This window comes from Trachinotus anak, unplaced genomic scaffold (assembly GCF_046630095.1).
Source record: "Trachinotus anak isolate AG129_WGS33_773 ecotype Australia unplaced genomic scaffold, CSIRO_AGI_Tana_v1 ptg000005l, whole genome shotgun sequence".
NCBI classification, from domain to species: Eukaryota; Metazoa; Chordata; class Actinopteri; order Carangiformes; family Carangidae; genus Trachinotus; species Trachinotus anak.
Window position 1 is genome coordinate 21,568,152 of NW_027273856.1, and position 16,018 is coordinate 21,584,169.

At 39.4% G+C, this 16,018-nt stretch overlaps 1 protein-coding gene and 1 long non-coding RNA gene across 11 annotated transcripts in view; one reads left to right on the forward strand and one right to left on the reverse strand.

The window, feature by feature from the left end:
- The first annotated feature begins 2,238 nt into the window (after nt 1-2,238).
- LOC139621941 (uncharacterized) lies at nt 2,239-7,928 on the forward strand. The gene is made up of 3 exons (XR_011691119.1): nt 2,239-2,740; nt 4,533-4,720; nt 6,764-7,928. It is a non-coding gene; the product is annotated as an uncharacterized lncRNA (long non-coding RNA).
- Nucleotides 7,368-16,018, reverse strand: part of epb41l2 (erythrocyte membrane protein band 4.1 like 2) — a 51,096-nt gene continuing 42,445 nt past the window's right edge. For 6 of the 10 annotated variants that reach the window (XM_071478918.1, XM_071478915.1, XM_071478919.1 and 3 more), the window contains 6 exons: nt 15,136-15,801; nt 13,756-13,884; nt 13,288-13,386; nt 12,765-12,845; nt 11,338-11,452; nt 7,368-11,027 (listed from right to left, as the gene is read on the reverse strand). In XM_071478918.1, coding sequence (XP_071335019.1) covers nt 11,348-11,452; nt 12,765-12,845; nt 13,288-13,386; nt 13,756-13,884; nt 15,136-15,801 — 1,080 coding nt within the window. In that variant the 3' untranslated portion in view covers nt 7,368-11,027; nt 11,338-11,347. The remainder of the gene's footprint in view (nt 11,028-11,337; nt 11,453-12,764; nt 12,846-13,287; nt 13,387-13,755; nt 13,885-15,135; nt 15,802-16,018) is intronic. The other 4 variants (XM_071478924.1, XM_071478923.1, XM_071478922.1 and 1 more) reach the window with 1 other exon arrangement.

The following is a 16,018-nucleotide window of genomic DNA, read 5'->3' on the forward strand; positions in this document are numbered from 1 at the left end:
CTGATATCAAAGTGGGAGGGGTTAAAAAGGCTAACAGAGGACACAAAGTGTTGAGATTAACACTGAGGATGATCTTTGTTCCACCACAACCATCACTAGCCCAAAATCCTGATCCTGATCCTCCATGATGCCTCACCCCCCTAATGCAACAGCTTCTGTCCTGCAAAATCTTTTCAGTAAATAATTAATACAAGTATGGTCCTGTTTTTCACTTGTGTATGTTTTCTGTAATTCTTGCTATTTCCCATGAGTGCTTTGGCAGCAGCAGGTCACATGAGAGAGATAATGAGAGAGAAACACACTGACCAAAGGGCTTGTTAATGCTGATGCTGTGAAGAACCCAACAAACAATCTTTTTTTTAAATTTAGGTGTTTGTCTCAGACTGCGGCAAGTTTGCAAAAATGATCCAAAATTCCTTCTGGGCATCAGGGGAGACGTCTAATCTGATCTGGAGGAAACATTTCGCCAGAGTTATGGCTGCTCAGAGGAGATTTTCCAACAGATTTTAAACTAGAGTTTCATTTCCTCCTTCCGCAAGGGAGCCAAGTAAATGTTTCAACAGTCATGTCTAATAAATAATGAACAGTTGCAGTTTGTCTCTTTTGTGTTTCTCTGTTTTATTTTCTCGCAGTGTTGATTTAATTAAACATGCCATTTTGCAATATAAACTATATAAATAAAAAAATCTTATCATGCCAATACATGAAAATGCCAGAAAAACTTGGACGTGTTATGTTAACTTCAAAGAGGCCTCTTTCTTTCTCTCACAAGTCCCCACAAACAGAATAAAATCTATCTGCTGATCAATAAGAGAGTGGATACACGCACACACACATGCATGCACACACGCACACACACACACACAATACTGATCCCTTTGAACATAACACAGAAACACACAGAAAATATCACACACACACGCACACACACACACAAGGGTGTTTGCATTAATTCTCCAGTAACAGCTCCACTGTGCCCTAGTCAGTCAGAAAACGGGCACTCAGGCACATGAACACACAAACAGACTGAAGTGCACACACACTTTTCCCAAAATAAGCCCATTCTCCTGATCAATCAGACAAACAACAAAGCCAATCAATTGTATTGATCTTGATGACAGCATCATTCAATTAGCCCGCACTTCTCACCAGCCTGAGGCAAATTATGTCTGTGATTTTATCACCTAAATCCCGTTTTCTCTCCCATGAGAACAGACTACTGGTGTGTCTAAATGAGTCTCCGCCTGACAAGAGTGCTGATGTTGAGATCTGATTAAATAAGTGTCAAACCACACAGAGGTACTTCCTGCTTTGCCAAGTAAGAACAAATGTGTTGGCTGCAAATGCATAAGACTAGCCTCCTGATATTCCTGTGGTGAAGGTGCCCAATAGTCAATTCAGAGCAAACACACCTGCTTTTGGTTTAATGCTAGCTTGTTAAGATCAAACATCTGGTTTGACCAGTAGCGACTGTGCCAGTGTACAGAGACTTTTAGCTGCATTCAGAGATTTACAGTAATGTTGACAGACTTGAAAAAGTAATCTAAACAAATCTTCTCAGACCATATCATAAAACATGATCTGATGGCTTACAGCTCATGCTCGATTCCGGTCATGGACCTTTATTTCATTATGACACCATTTCTCCCGCCGCCATGTTTCCTGTCTGCCTCTCTACTGTGGACTGTCAAATAAAGGCAAAAAAAACAACAAAAGCTAAACAATAAGTTTGCTCACATCGCCTCATATTTGCATTCATTAAAAATTTTGCCATCCATCCTAAAAGTTTGGTTTTGCAAAACTAAAAAAGTGTGTGTTCTTCTAATAATTGTGTTGTCACTCCTCATTCTGTTCCAACAATGCAGTCAAGGTTAATGCCATCAGGTCCTTTTAATGTAATCATTTCGCCACTGATCAAAAAGGTATCAGTGTCAGTTGGTGAAGATAAACAAAGGCCAAACAGAGAGAGAGAGAGAGGAGACAAAAGAAGAAAAGAGAGAGGGAGATAAGACAAAGAAGAAACATATTTCCAATCAGAGAGCAACCAGCTCAAAAAATTAATATTTGTGTGTGTGTGTGTGTGTGTGTCAGTGAGTAGTGTGTGTTTTATGACACAGTGAGCACACAGGTCTAAGGTTCAACAATCAAAACATTAGTAGAGGCCCTAAAACACACAAACACTTACACACAGAACAAAAAGTATCACTATGTCTCAGTTTAATGTTTTGAGGACAGTGAGACCTGTACTAACCCCTCACAAACTATATCTCTGTGCCTCACATACACACACATATACACACACACACAGACCAGGCCAGTATAGCTAATCTTCTTAGTAATCACAAGGTTTGACTGTTGGAACAGAACAAAGTTCACATCGTCACCAACAACAGAGCTGGTACTTCTACCAATGAGAGAGAGAGACAGGGAGAAAAACAAACCTGAAGAAGACAAATGAACCAACAATCTTTTTTTCCCTGAGGAATTATTCTCTGGATTATTTCACTACCCTCTGCACTGAAACGTGATCTGACACTGACTGAATTATAAAAGTTCCTTCTAAGTTTTTACCGCCATCGCTGAAGCCTCACCTTTGACCTGCACTTAAATGGCTATTGGAGACAAATTAAAATCAGGAAGGACAACTGTTGGGACAACTATGCAATAGCTCACTGAGAATATTTGCAGGACATCTCCACCTACTTTCATTCAAATCCGTATTTAAGGGAGCCTGAAAACTGTAAGTAGATAATCTGGTATATCTACATGTGTATCTGATACCTGCTGTGCCTTTGACACATCGCGACTGCACTTCTTGTAGGTGCAGGATGTTGTTGAAGTTGTCAAGCTTTTTGCAAATTTGAGTGTTTTCTCTGAGTTTAGCTTTGATGGTTTGTGTAAAGAAATTTAATGAGTCAACATAACTTAAAATAGCTCCTTCTTCAATCAGGTTGTTGCAGCACTCATCAAAATACTTGCTAAGGTGGATAATTTTACCTCAGCACTGAGGGGAACTTACAAGTAAACAAGCCACTTTCACATGTGTAAAAGAAACATATGACTTTAATATATCACTGAATCAGCCACCAAAATTACAGCTTTGTGCCCCTTAAAAATTGGCTCTGAATTATACTTAGGTGATATGGTTGAAATGAATATAATGTTCAAAATCAAAATGTGTTGTGTCATGAAATCACCGCAACATTTGAGATTTGTCGGTTGCTGCCTGTAGCTCACATACTTCATAAAGACAGGAGAAGTAAAGGCTACAGTATCCAGGATGAGCCGATTTCGGATGCAAATATGAATAATTAAACTGGAAAATTCAATGTCTGAAGACACTGCCCTGGCTTCTGCACAAGCTGAAGCTAAACTGTGTTGCTGTGTTAAATTTGTATGAAGGAGCAGTTGAAGTAGAAAGAGATGGGAAAGAGGAAAAAGGGACGAAGAATGCAAACTGCAGTATAAGCAGTGTAGAGTGGGTCGTCCACTAACCGGAAGGTCAGTGGTTCGCATTTCAAAGTGTCCCTGGGTAAGATACTGAACCTTAAATTGCCCCCAATGTACCATCATTGCATGAGTGAGTCTGTGTGTTTGATATTAAATCGCTATGTTTAGGAAAAAGCGCTGTATGAACATGTGAGTGAATGGGTGAGTGTGTGTTGTACTGTAAGGCGCCTGAAAAGCACTATTTAAGTGCAGTCCATTTACCAAGTACAGTCCAAACTGCATTGTTTTACAAATGGCCTAAAATATGCATGCAACTTGAACTGAGATTAAAGAAGAATATGTGCCAATTTGTTGGAATGATAAAATAAATAAAACATGCATATCATTACATGTTAAATCACTGGATTTTCGCAGTATTCACAATCTTACTATCTTCCCATCTCAGCTGGATTCCCCTCAAAGGTAACAACCAATCTACTGTAATTTAATCATTTTCCTATGTGAAAATCACTGAGGTTATTTATAATGGTTCAGAATAACATGAACAATACTACCCTCGCTGGTAAAACATGAGCTGCCTGCAACGTTTACCCAGTCTCACCTTGAAATATGAGCCTGGAAACCCTAACCGCTTGGTGGTTTTAAAAGGAATAATGACCATCTACAGTACTTCACCCTCTGACTCCTTTTCCTATTCAGCAGAGATTGTTAATATTTTTAAATCATTTTCAGAAGCTTTTGCTTTTACTCAGCTACCTCTGGCTGCTGCATGTTTACTGCTGTAAGTCACTTTGGATAAAAGCATCTGCCAAATGAGTAAATGTAAATGTTTTACAAATGCTTGCCATATGTTAACATGCAGTTTGGAACTGCCTCATATTAAATATAGTAATTACAATACAGTTAAAACAGTATTATCTAAACTTACACTTCTAAAAAGCCCAGTCTTAACACAGAAACCTAGATATCTTGGACTTGAAAATCATCAAATCAACCCTTACAGAAACATGTTATCTGTGTTAGGAATCCTGTTAAAATCAGTCCTGACTTCTTCTCTTCTCTTATTTTTTTCTCCCATGCAGGAGCAGCATGGAGGTGCTGAGTGGCCCCTGGGCTGATGTGGCTCTGCTCCTGCGACAGACCATCACGCAAACAGACAGAGAGACAGACAGTTTTCTTCCTCTCTGGCTCTTAAGCCTGCTGCTGTTCCTGTCTGTCAGTCTGCTGTTGCTGCAACTGATTGTCTACCTCAGCTGGAAACTCAGACAGGGTAGGCATGTTATTAACTTTTCATGTCTAGCCCATGTTCAGACCACTTGCTACGTTACATTTACGATGCTGCTGTGTAGCTAAATGGGGACTGTGAGGATAAGTGTTTCTCCTGGGCCACACATACTATAAATAAATACATACACTCATCTCCACATTGTAAGGATTTCTGGGTAAAATGTGCTCCAACAGGGAGCTTTCAGTTGCTATGGCCACCATTACACACAATTTCATCTAAGTCAAGAAAATATTCACCATTGTGAATGAGAAAACTGTATCTGCCAAAGACACACACACACAGACTTCCAACTGTGTTATGTAGCTGTTTCATACTCAAATTGTCTTTTGAACAAAAACTGACAGCTCATGTTGCTCCCAGGTAGAGAAACTGTCTCTGTGTCCTGTAACACAGCTACACTCTGAATAATAAAAAACATCCAAAAAAGACTACAAGAATAAAAGGCAAAAACCTAACAACTTGGCATTATGGCATTTTGAAATAAAACTTTGAAACTAATGAGGAGAATACTGAGAACTCGGAAATACAACGAGAATATTAGTTATACTGGGCTGGTTTCTGTGCAAGTGTTTATATGGTATATACGAGTTTATACGAGAGAGATACAGTGTGTATTAAAGAGGGCTACTGCAGGTTTTAGGGTACTGCATGAAAAACACGGCCTTTCTTTCTTCTCTGTGTATACGCCCGCTCTAGTAACAAGTGTTGCTCTGATATGTGAACCCGACCCCTTTGCTCTTTGTTTTGATACAAAATACAAACACACACACATAAATTGACAATTCAAATCTAACCTTAATGACAAATCTGGTGATATTTCAAAAATTTCTTTCTGTCAACAAATCGCATTAAAAAACAAAACAAACAGTCTAAAAGTAACAACAACAACAAATACACTATAATATTTGCTCCTGCCTGAATGCTGTTTAAACACTACAGGGCCTTGTTTTTGCAAATTCCTTTGCATTTTACAAAAATGAAACTATTCTTTTGAGAAATGCATGTCTTTCGTAAGAATAAATCACCTTGAGTCAATGGAAATGGTAGGAGTGTGTGTGTATGTGTGCATCCTCCGAGGATTTCATTATAATCAACTACAGCTAATCTTGCAACTGCAGTTTTTGGTTAGTACTCAAACTAAAATAATTCACTTCCTATTAAAGAGTTTAGTGTTTAACAATACTCAGTACATGAGAAACACTTGCCAGCACTTGTCATCCAGTCATTAAACAACTGGCAGAGTGACGCTAAAGCTGGATCTTATGTGAGTAACTGTTGTGTACACGTTTCAGTATTTTACTTTTCATATGAACTCACTCGGTGACGTGGTCCCTGCCGCCTTTTCCTGGTGAGGACACAACTCTACCGTTAGCGAAGCATTGAAAGCCATTCTGTCAAGTTTACAATAAAACATTTCCAGTAACAAAAAGTAAACCTCACATTAGTGACCCATGCAAGCGTTAAAAGTTAAAAACTGTTAATTATGATTAATGCTGTTTTTACATTTCATAAGTTAGCTTTGTGCTAAGCTAGCACAAAAATGTTAGCAAAGTGAATATCTGTTATCATTGCAATGTATATCTATAAAAGTAAGTTAGCAGACTGGAGTTTCTGTGATAGCATTAAAAAGCTAATGAGCTTTAAACGGGAGCTAAGCCGCAGACATTTAATTACCTGCTGACACACCTGTCAGTCACCGCAGGGAGGAAGTGATCGGGGCGGTAGCTCTCACTGGGCATGCGCAGACAACAGCGATCGTTCATATTAGCATATTATGAAAATGACCATCTGTATCACTCTTTGTTCCTCAAAAAAACGATTTAAACCAATTCGTAAGTGTGCAGTATGTCGGAGAAGCAGACACAGCACGACATAAAGGCAGTTAAACGTCCATGTTGTCTCTGAATGATCCACAAAAAACCCTTTGGCAACAAGTCTGTCGCTAAAACCGAGCTACTTGCTATTCGGTTTATCCTCTGTAACCCATGTTGTGTTTTCTCAATGTTGCCCTTCTTTCATCCCCAGCTGAGGCCGACCTGTCGGGGCTGCCGCAGAACAGAAGCGCCCTCCACAGGCAGATATACAGAGGTACACACCTGAGGAGGAGGAGCGTTGGGTCGCACTCGCACACCTGACCGGACACACACACACACACACACACACACACACTGTCTCAAGCGGCGCTGCCAGTCAACATGAGCGTCAAACTGTCAGTATGACCACTGTAAACACCACCAAGGATGCGAGTGGGACACGTTTCATAAACTGTCTTGACAGGATGAAAGGTGTAAAAAAAAAAAAAAAAAAAGCCTGTATAGAAAATCATTAGCTGTGATAAGATGATCTGTGAAAAACACTGCTGCAGCTGCTGAAACACTCAGGGAAGTCTGGAGGCCATTTAAACAGCTGTCTCTCACCTTCTCTGATATCTGTGTCAATCATCCATGTTTTTAATTGCCCTCTTGTTTAAGCTTGGAAAAACAAGTTTAACAGAAGTATTTCTGGGACACCGAACATTTACTGTGCACATTGTTTGACTACCAGTTCAACTCGTTCACATTTACAAGTTTTGAATCATATCAACACATTTCAATTGTTGAAATGAATGAATGAATGAATGAGGAACAGATTTCAGAGTATAACAATCCTTTATTTAAACAGTGTTACACAGGGGAGGAGTGGCTGTGCGTGGGGAGACACAAGACAATTAAGCTGCTAGATAGAAAAACCCTATTAGTGATCACTGGTTGGCTAAGAGAGAGCTATGAGGCAGCTGGTTGGTTTTCCAAAACTAATTTCTTTATAAAGTTTTGTCGAAAGTAAGTTTTTACTTAGTTAAAATACAAAACTGTGCTGGTTTTAATTAACTTTATACCATCTCATCTGTCCAAACTGCAGCACCAAGCCTGAGATTTAAGTGTAAGGAATATAATTGGTGTCAATTATAAAATGTCTATTTCATCAGTTCCCACACAGAAAATCATGACATTGTGTGAATTGGATGAATGTTACAATGCCCTCCATAATGTTGAGATCCCTGACAGTTTTAAAATCAGCTGGCGTAGAATCATCTGTTTCTTATCCATGAGTGACATTATGGAGTTGCCGTGGTAACTGCTGAAAACGTCCAATAGTCCAACTCTGTCTATGCTGCTTTTTTTTTTATCTCAATAAAAATTACTGTCATTCATTTGTCATTCTATTTTTTGTTGTTTTTTTTTTGGGTAACTTCACATAAAATTTCTGAGAAAGAGCTACAAACATTTTGGAAAACCGGACCTCGCAGCCCCAAAGCTCCTGTGACTGGATAGAAGAGAGCCCACACCCCCGAAAAGAGGTTAAACCTGTGGCCAAAAAGTACAAAATGGAAACAGTGGCAGAAAATTTGTATTGGTGTTCCTTCAAAAAAACATTGTGACAATGTTATAAATATTCAAGAGGGGGGCACGACAAATCCCGCCTTTCAACAACTAGATCAGTTTCACAGAAAAAAGACGACAAATTATGAGAAAAGCTACAAATATCATTGTGTATGTGTTTTTTTTTTCTTTTTTTTTTTTGAACAGCGAAAACTCCCAAAGCTGCCCAGTGTTACGCGGTTTGTTTTTCTTCATATTTTTCTGCTGCTTTGTCTCTTTGTAAGAGGGTTAGAGGTTAAAGCTTTCCCCTCGTCTGGAATGTCATTTAACTGCATAGAAGAGGTCAGACCAGTGTTTCCCAATAAAAAGCCCAGACAGTCGTTACCACTCCATCATCTTCACATGCCTCAGTCCAGAAACAAAGTTTTAAAATGGTTTCCTATTACGAGGTCAATATTTTTTTATTAAAAACACATGAATTATTCTATTGAGTCCGATTTAAAATGCCACTAGAGACACTTGAGACAAACCTAGGTAAGTCCAGGTGGAATGTTTTTATACAAATCTGTGGCATTTCTTTGATTACAATCGATCAGATTTTACAGAATGTGTTTTTGTTTTTCGCTGCTCACACTGAAAATCTGTGTCAACTACATACATTTGACCGAGCTCCTTGTTCTAACCCATTTAATGCCACTGATATTTTAACAGTCACATTTTTGCGGAGGTCTGCTGAACTTTAGGCTAAAAGGACAGAGAATGAATAAAAGTTCATGAGATTCCATGTAGGGGGGGTTTCAAGAGGACTTCAAGCCCTCTGATACACTTCCCTTCAAGCTGCATTTCACTGTTATGTTGTAACTGTTTCCGTGTCTGTCTGTGGTTTAGTGAAAGATTGAGAGTGTTATGTTTGTATTGTAGAATAATGTGGAGGACAAGTGAATGTAATTTTGCAACTGAAATAAAATCCCATTAACGCAGCACAATATTTGGTTGTGGTGAAACAGTTGCAACACAGCCAGCGCCATGTCAAAGATAATCTCATCTAGACATACCGTACGAGCCGAGATAATCTGTTATCTACACACTCTCAACCCAATCAACACAGTGGCCTTCTATCTAAACTCGCACAAGATACTCTTTCAAGATAACAATGTGTGAAGACATGCTGAATTTAATTCCACCTCTCATTGTGTCTGGCAGGTTATGTCGGTATGAAAAGAGGCTGGGAGTGAAATTAAGTGCTGAACTACGGCGACAAACAGGCTCCAAGATGACTTAGCAAACTGGTCTAAATTGCATTATTTTGAATTTGGGACAGAACTGGTTTCAAGTTGTTCCTCCATGTCCTCATTTTGGTACCTGTAACGGTTGCAGCACAAAACGTTTTGAATAATTTAAATTGTGTGTTAAGCATTGTCCTAAGAATAGCATTAACTCACTGCAGGATGCAAAATGACATGACTGCCAAAAAAAAAAAAAAAATCTTTTTCACTCCCAAGTAGATGACGGTCAGCACCATAAAGCGCCACCTCTCTCTCCCAGTTACCCTTCTGTTTACTGGTCCTCTCTCCCAATCAAAAATCAGTTTACTGCTCCCTTGCTCCCCTGTGGCCCAGTGGGAATGGTTAGTGTCGTACAGTGGGCGGGCCCAGGGAGAGCGTTTAGCTAAGTAAAAGCTGGATTACTGCTTATTAACCTTCATTTAGTTTACTGTACAGAAACTTGTATACATCAGCTTTACAGTCAGTTCATTTTCAGCTCTTATTCATGTCCTTTTAGCAGAACTGAAATCTAAAATAAAGTCAAACCCACAGATCCAGTTAAGACCTACTGTAAATGTTAAAATGTCTTCGCTTCTTGAGCCTCGAGTAAAAGGTGAAGCGAACTGAAAATGAACTCACTCAGCTGCCAGTCAACACACAAGGAATGTGGATGAATAATAACTATACTTACAGGAAAAAAAAGACAGAATCATGAAAATAAAAAATAAAAAATGGTTGATTGGTTTTTTACTGCAGTGTTTTAATTTACAGCTCCCTATTCTCTGTAATGATTAGTAACAAAATGTGATCAGGTGACACAGTTGGCTTCTTTGTGTTTCAATGAGTGAGACTGATGGATTTTGTTACACTTTGAAAAAGTAAAAAAAAAAGAAAAAAAAAAAGAAAAAAAAGACCAACGCTGTGTCTCCCTGTTTCCTGCAGGCCTATTTGTTATTGTAAAAGTTTTGAAATGACTGATTTATATTTTCTTACTGTCCACTTAATGAAGTGAGGGAGGGAGCTGTAATTTAACAAATAACATTTTTTTTTGTTCAGGAATGCACCAAGACCACTTTTCCACTGCTGATGAGTAGTTTCAGTGTCAAATTCATAACTTTTTGACAAAAAAGGAAAATGGTAAAAGTTGTTTCAACCTGCTTAAACTTTTGAGTGTTACTGAAGGTCAATAGGAATGATGAAATAATCAATACAATGATACAGTTATATTTAGATTGTATCTCATCAGAATTGGTTATCAGTGCATTCCTAAAAGTTTTATTTTTGCAATATATGACAGACACACTATCTTCTCTCTTTTTGTAAAACAAACAGTTAAAGAAAAAAAAAAAGCACTATTAAAAAATAAAAACACGCTACAAATGTTAAGCTAACAAAGTGGTTCTTTTGTGTTTCCTCAGAAAGAGTGAGGATATTATTTTTCTTTTACTTGGTTTTGGAGTGAGGAACTTAGATGCACCACAGACATGTAAGAAAGACCGACTGTGAAGAGATTGGCAACTTCTCCCCCTCTGTCTGCGCCTTCTCCTCCTTCTCTCTCACTCCTCGTTTTCTCCTCCTCTTCAGTCAGTCACGGTTGGTTGTCGAAGGGTTGATGAAGGTCGTTCAACGTCAACAGAGAAAACAGTCATGATGGGCCCTTCAGCTCTGGGGAAAATAGAGTTAAAGGCAATCAGCCTGAGTGTTATGATGACTGCTGCTCAACACCAGTGTAGATTCCTACTCAAAATATTCCACTTGTACTCCACACACACAGACCTTCATCAGTCACAGCCTAAATTTAATGTTCCCTTCTCTTCCTTGAACTCTTCTCGTCTGTGTAATGATGGCTGATGGGTTTAGCAGCTTTCTCTCCAGTAAATAAGCTCCTATATGCACTCCCACAGTTCAACAGCTCCCAATCTTACTTACACCCTGAATAATAATAATAATAATCAGTTACTATTATTATTATTACCTGAGTTCAGTCAATCCTCCTCCTCAGCCAGTTCAGTTTCTTTATGAACCACCACTCTGGTAACAGACATGTCAGGATGTTGCTCTTTGGCCTCCTTAATGGCCTGGGCCAGTGCCTGCGGTACCGAGGGGCAACCACACAGTGGCAGCACCGAGCACAGCAGGCAGTGGAGTTGGTGGAGGAAGGAGAGGAGGGGAAAATGGTGGAGTTAAATAAAAAAGATGAAATAAGAAGCATAAAGAAAAATGACAAGAATGCTGGGTTTACGGTTACTGTGATTTATGCCATTTTACTTCTTTGGGTTAACTTTGATGTAAACTGTATGAAGTAAAATGAATTCAGATGGAGTTGTGACTTTACATAGAGAAAACAAAAATATTAAAAAGAAATTCAGACATGCAACTTAAATAAACCAGTGGACAAGGGATCATGCATCCATTTGTGAAATAAATATAAATTGAATAATAATAAAATTGAAATAAATATTTAAAAAATCATTTTAAATATCTGAAATGTCTTTAAATGTATTTTATCAAGTCGTCAAACAAATATGAAAATGCAGGCTAGGATTAATAAATCAAATTTGCAGAGCAGCCTGTATGTATATGGACAATGAGACATTTTATATTGTTTTGAGAGTGTTTGCTTCCATATTAGGGGAACTTGGGTGAAAATTAGGGGACTATCATCAGCAATCCTTGAATCAAAGCTAAAAGTCTCCACTTAAACTTCATGGTCAGTGTTTTAAATCAAATCCATTATATGGGAGTACAAGGGAAATACAACAAAATTCATTGTCCAAATACATCTGAACTGCGCTAACTCAGATGCGATCTACACACTGTAGCTCTAGCATGTAGCATTCATCACATCTGGGGTAAATATTTGATTTTCTCAAAGGCAAAGACAGAAAATGTAACTAACCATAATGACACAGAAGGGAAAAAAAAACAAGTTAAAATGCCTTTTTCTAGATGTATGGATGAATAAGTGAAGAGACGGATGCAGCAGATCCCAGCCAATGAGTGAACGTATGATTTTTTGGATATCCCTCATAAGTGATTAATGAATTAAATTGTGAATTCACACTCCAAGCAACATGATCAACATGTCACCAGATGTCTATTTGTTCCCTTAAGTCTCAGCAGCCAGAAAAGAAAACCCTCTGTAAACTAAATTAAAGTAATCTGGGGCTCAACATTCTTCTGTCAGCAGTCATCAGCAGCCAGCTTCATCATTTCCATATCAGCGTTTTTCATTTCTACGCCCAACAATCCCACAAAATTGGTGCAAAATTTGAACTTGCACCTGATTACACATCTACAAAATGATTTTTTTGGAGAGCATTTCACACCACACACATGTGGACAGAATAAAGAGGCCCATCAGGTACAGCAGAGTGATCAGCTGTTTGACTGAAAACCGACCTGGTCATGGTCGATGTCACAGTCTCCGGTAATGACGATGCGTTTCTCAATCCTCGTCTCTGATAGGCCGCCCTTTAACGTCTGGAACAAAAATTCACAATCACAATGCTTTGATGCCTGTCACAATGGGTTAATCATGAATGATCAAGGCCCACCTGGGCGCTGGTGGGATACAGCGGAGTGGCTAACATTGTCACGATGGCTCAACAAGTCAAAACAGATAAAAGACGTCAAATAACAGATGAGTGCACCACTGTTTAAATAATGTAAATTTGGTCATTCACGAAGCAGAAATACTGTATTAGGGCACCATGACACTGCATGCACAGATACCATGGGTGTATACAGTAAATACACAGTATGAACTGTGACAAGAGAGAAGTGCAAAGATGATTTTAAAGTGAATAAATGTGTTTATGTTTGCAGAGCTTTTGTCGAGCAATGCAGTTACATTACATTAAAAAAAAGAGCCATCATAATGAAATGCCAAATGTGTGTTTGTAGGTGTGCGTCTGCTCTGTACCTTGGTAATGTGTGTGGTTGTAGTAGTACACAGAGATTCAGAGGTGATTGTCTGAGCAGTCATCAACACTCCAGGCTCGCCATCACCATTACCATCCAACTGGTAGCAGGGAGAGACAAAGAGAGAATTAGCTGTTGGTTACAGCTAGAACATCCTCATTACATCTTTGACGTTTCAAATAAATAGTTTGGAAATGAACTTAGTTTTTTGTGAAAAAAAACAAACAAACAAAAAAAACAAAACAAACACAACAAAAACCACTCTTTCCCTGTAGAAGGAATAAATGATGGCGCCATGCACTGGTGCTAGAAAGGAAGCCCTTTGGACCATGGAACAATAACACTGAAAATAAGCTTTAAAACAATTACAAAATCTAAATGATTGACACAAATACGATATGAATCCTGAATGCTAACACACGCTAAGGAGAATATAAATAAAAGCTCCCTGTGTTTCTTTAGTGTGCACCTGTGCAGCTTCGTAAGTGATGGTCTTGGTTTCCGTATGTACGATGGGCACTTCTTTTGTGGCTATCTCAGTTTTCTGGGCTGCAAACGTGTCTGATATAGTCACCATTTCTGTCTTTACCACAGGTGGCTGGGGAGGGAGGAGAGAGAGATGTGAGGGGGGAGGAAAGAGGGTTAATATATTAAACTTGAGACAGTTAGGGAAACAAAGAAACATGTTTGTATCTATGCACTTTCTTTGGGATTAAATTCACTTCCAAGTCAATCAATGAATATATAGATGTCTTTTGTGTGCTTAATTAACTTTCAAATACATTAGAATCCATTGTTTTGAAAGGGAAGTGAGTCAGTTGTGCCACATACAGCGGTACACGTAGCAGTAGCTGTAGATGTATAAACGCAACACATGCGAGTGAATGCAGCAAACCTAATGCAAGAAATCAAGAGCTCCCAAACTCATGCGAGTCAACATCAACCAGACGCAGAATATGACAGCATCTACTTTACACCATGGAAGAGCAACAGCTACAACAGCAGCACAACTACAGAGATATCTTTGGTGTCAACATGCAGCTCAGAGTACGACACAGCACAAACATGCATAAAACATGAGCCAATAAAACAAACAATACTCAAATGACTGGCAAAAAAAACGGCAATTGAGATGTAAAACGACATGCAAAGATGACATTCAGATGAGCAGGTGGCATTTCCAAAGTGGTTGGCAGTGACGATTTCCACGATACTGTTACCATGGTGACCACGAGAAGCCAATTAAACACTAACACAGAGAGAGAAGCATCACTGCCAAAAACACACAGAGGACACACAAATGCACACATACACACACACACACACACACACACACACCAATGGTGAAATACAGCATGCAGAACAAAAATAAACATCTAAAAGCAACATGCATTTCCCACTTAGGCCCCATTTACTTCACAACACTAGAATACAATGCAGAGTAGGAGGCTGTAACAGCAACACACCACACTATGCGCAGCAGGAGAGGATAGTCATGTTGATGATGGTATGAAGACTTTAAAATATATGAATATGGTGAAAATCAAAGTAAAGAAATTAATTATGTAGGGTATGATAACTTGACACCAAAGTAACAATGGTGAATTGTATATTTCAAAGGCTTGTTGGGGTTTAACTACTACTCAAAAGGTTTCATTTTAGGCTCAAAAGAGTTGTTTTCACAGGAACAGGATGAGTGTGAGGATGTACGTGGGGCTTAAATATTCACGCAAGCAGGAAGGACACCGGCACTGTGGTAAGCAGGAGGGGAAAAAATGGGTGTGTCTACAGTTGGTAGGAAGGATCAAAGCCCAGGGAAGCTCCGCAGTCGGCCCAGTGAAGACTTTACCTCAGAGCAACAAATAACCTGTGGCCGGGGTTCTGCTTCAACCAGAGAGGCTTCTCCGTTCATTTTGGGCTCCTCCTCTTCCTCTGCATGGGTGACCAACCCGTGCACAGCCTCCTCAGCCAGAGGGAGACCGTTAGGAGCTTCATCAGGTGTCACCATTGGATCGTCTGTGCTTTCCTCCGTCTCCCTCTCACCTTCTTTCTCCTCCTCTATTTTCTTCTCCTTCTCTGGCTCTGTGTCCTCTTTCCTGATCTCCTCTACCTCTTGACTGACTTCTTCTGTGGGCTGAGTGATAACAGCTGGAAGGGAAGCGGCATCTGGAACTGACATGTTCTGCTCTTCTGTCTTATCCTCCTCTTTCTTCTCCTGCTCTTCATCCTCTTCCTTCTCCTCTGGGATTTGTGTGTGTGAGATGGATACAGGGACATTTGGGTGGTACTCCGCTTCTTCCTCGCTCTCGCTCTCGGATGAAATGCTCTCCTGTGTCACTGCTTTTACTTCCTCTGCTATCACTACTTCCTCTTCAACCTTCCCCTCCGGTGCTCTTGTTTCCTGCTCGGCAGGTGGGCCTGCAGGAGAGCTGGTTGTATCTGTGACAAGTCCAGGTTTGGTTGCTTTGGAAACCTCTTGGATGACAACGGTTTCTTCAATTTCAACTTCGGTTGTCTATACACACACACATACACACACACGCATGTACAGATAGTGCACGGACATACACGCACGATGAGGTGCACACACATACACAACAAACGCATGGAGACAAAAACAAAAACATGATCATTGAACATAAATAAAAAAAATAAACCAGCTTAACTGAAAATAAATTAACACCAAAGCAAAATCAGGAATAAAAAGAAGATGAAGATGTTACACTGTGGAC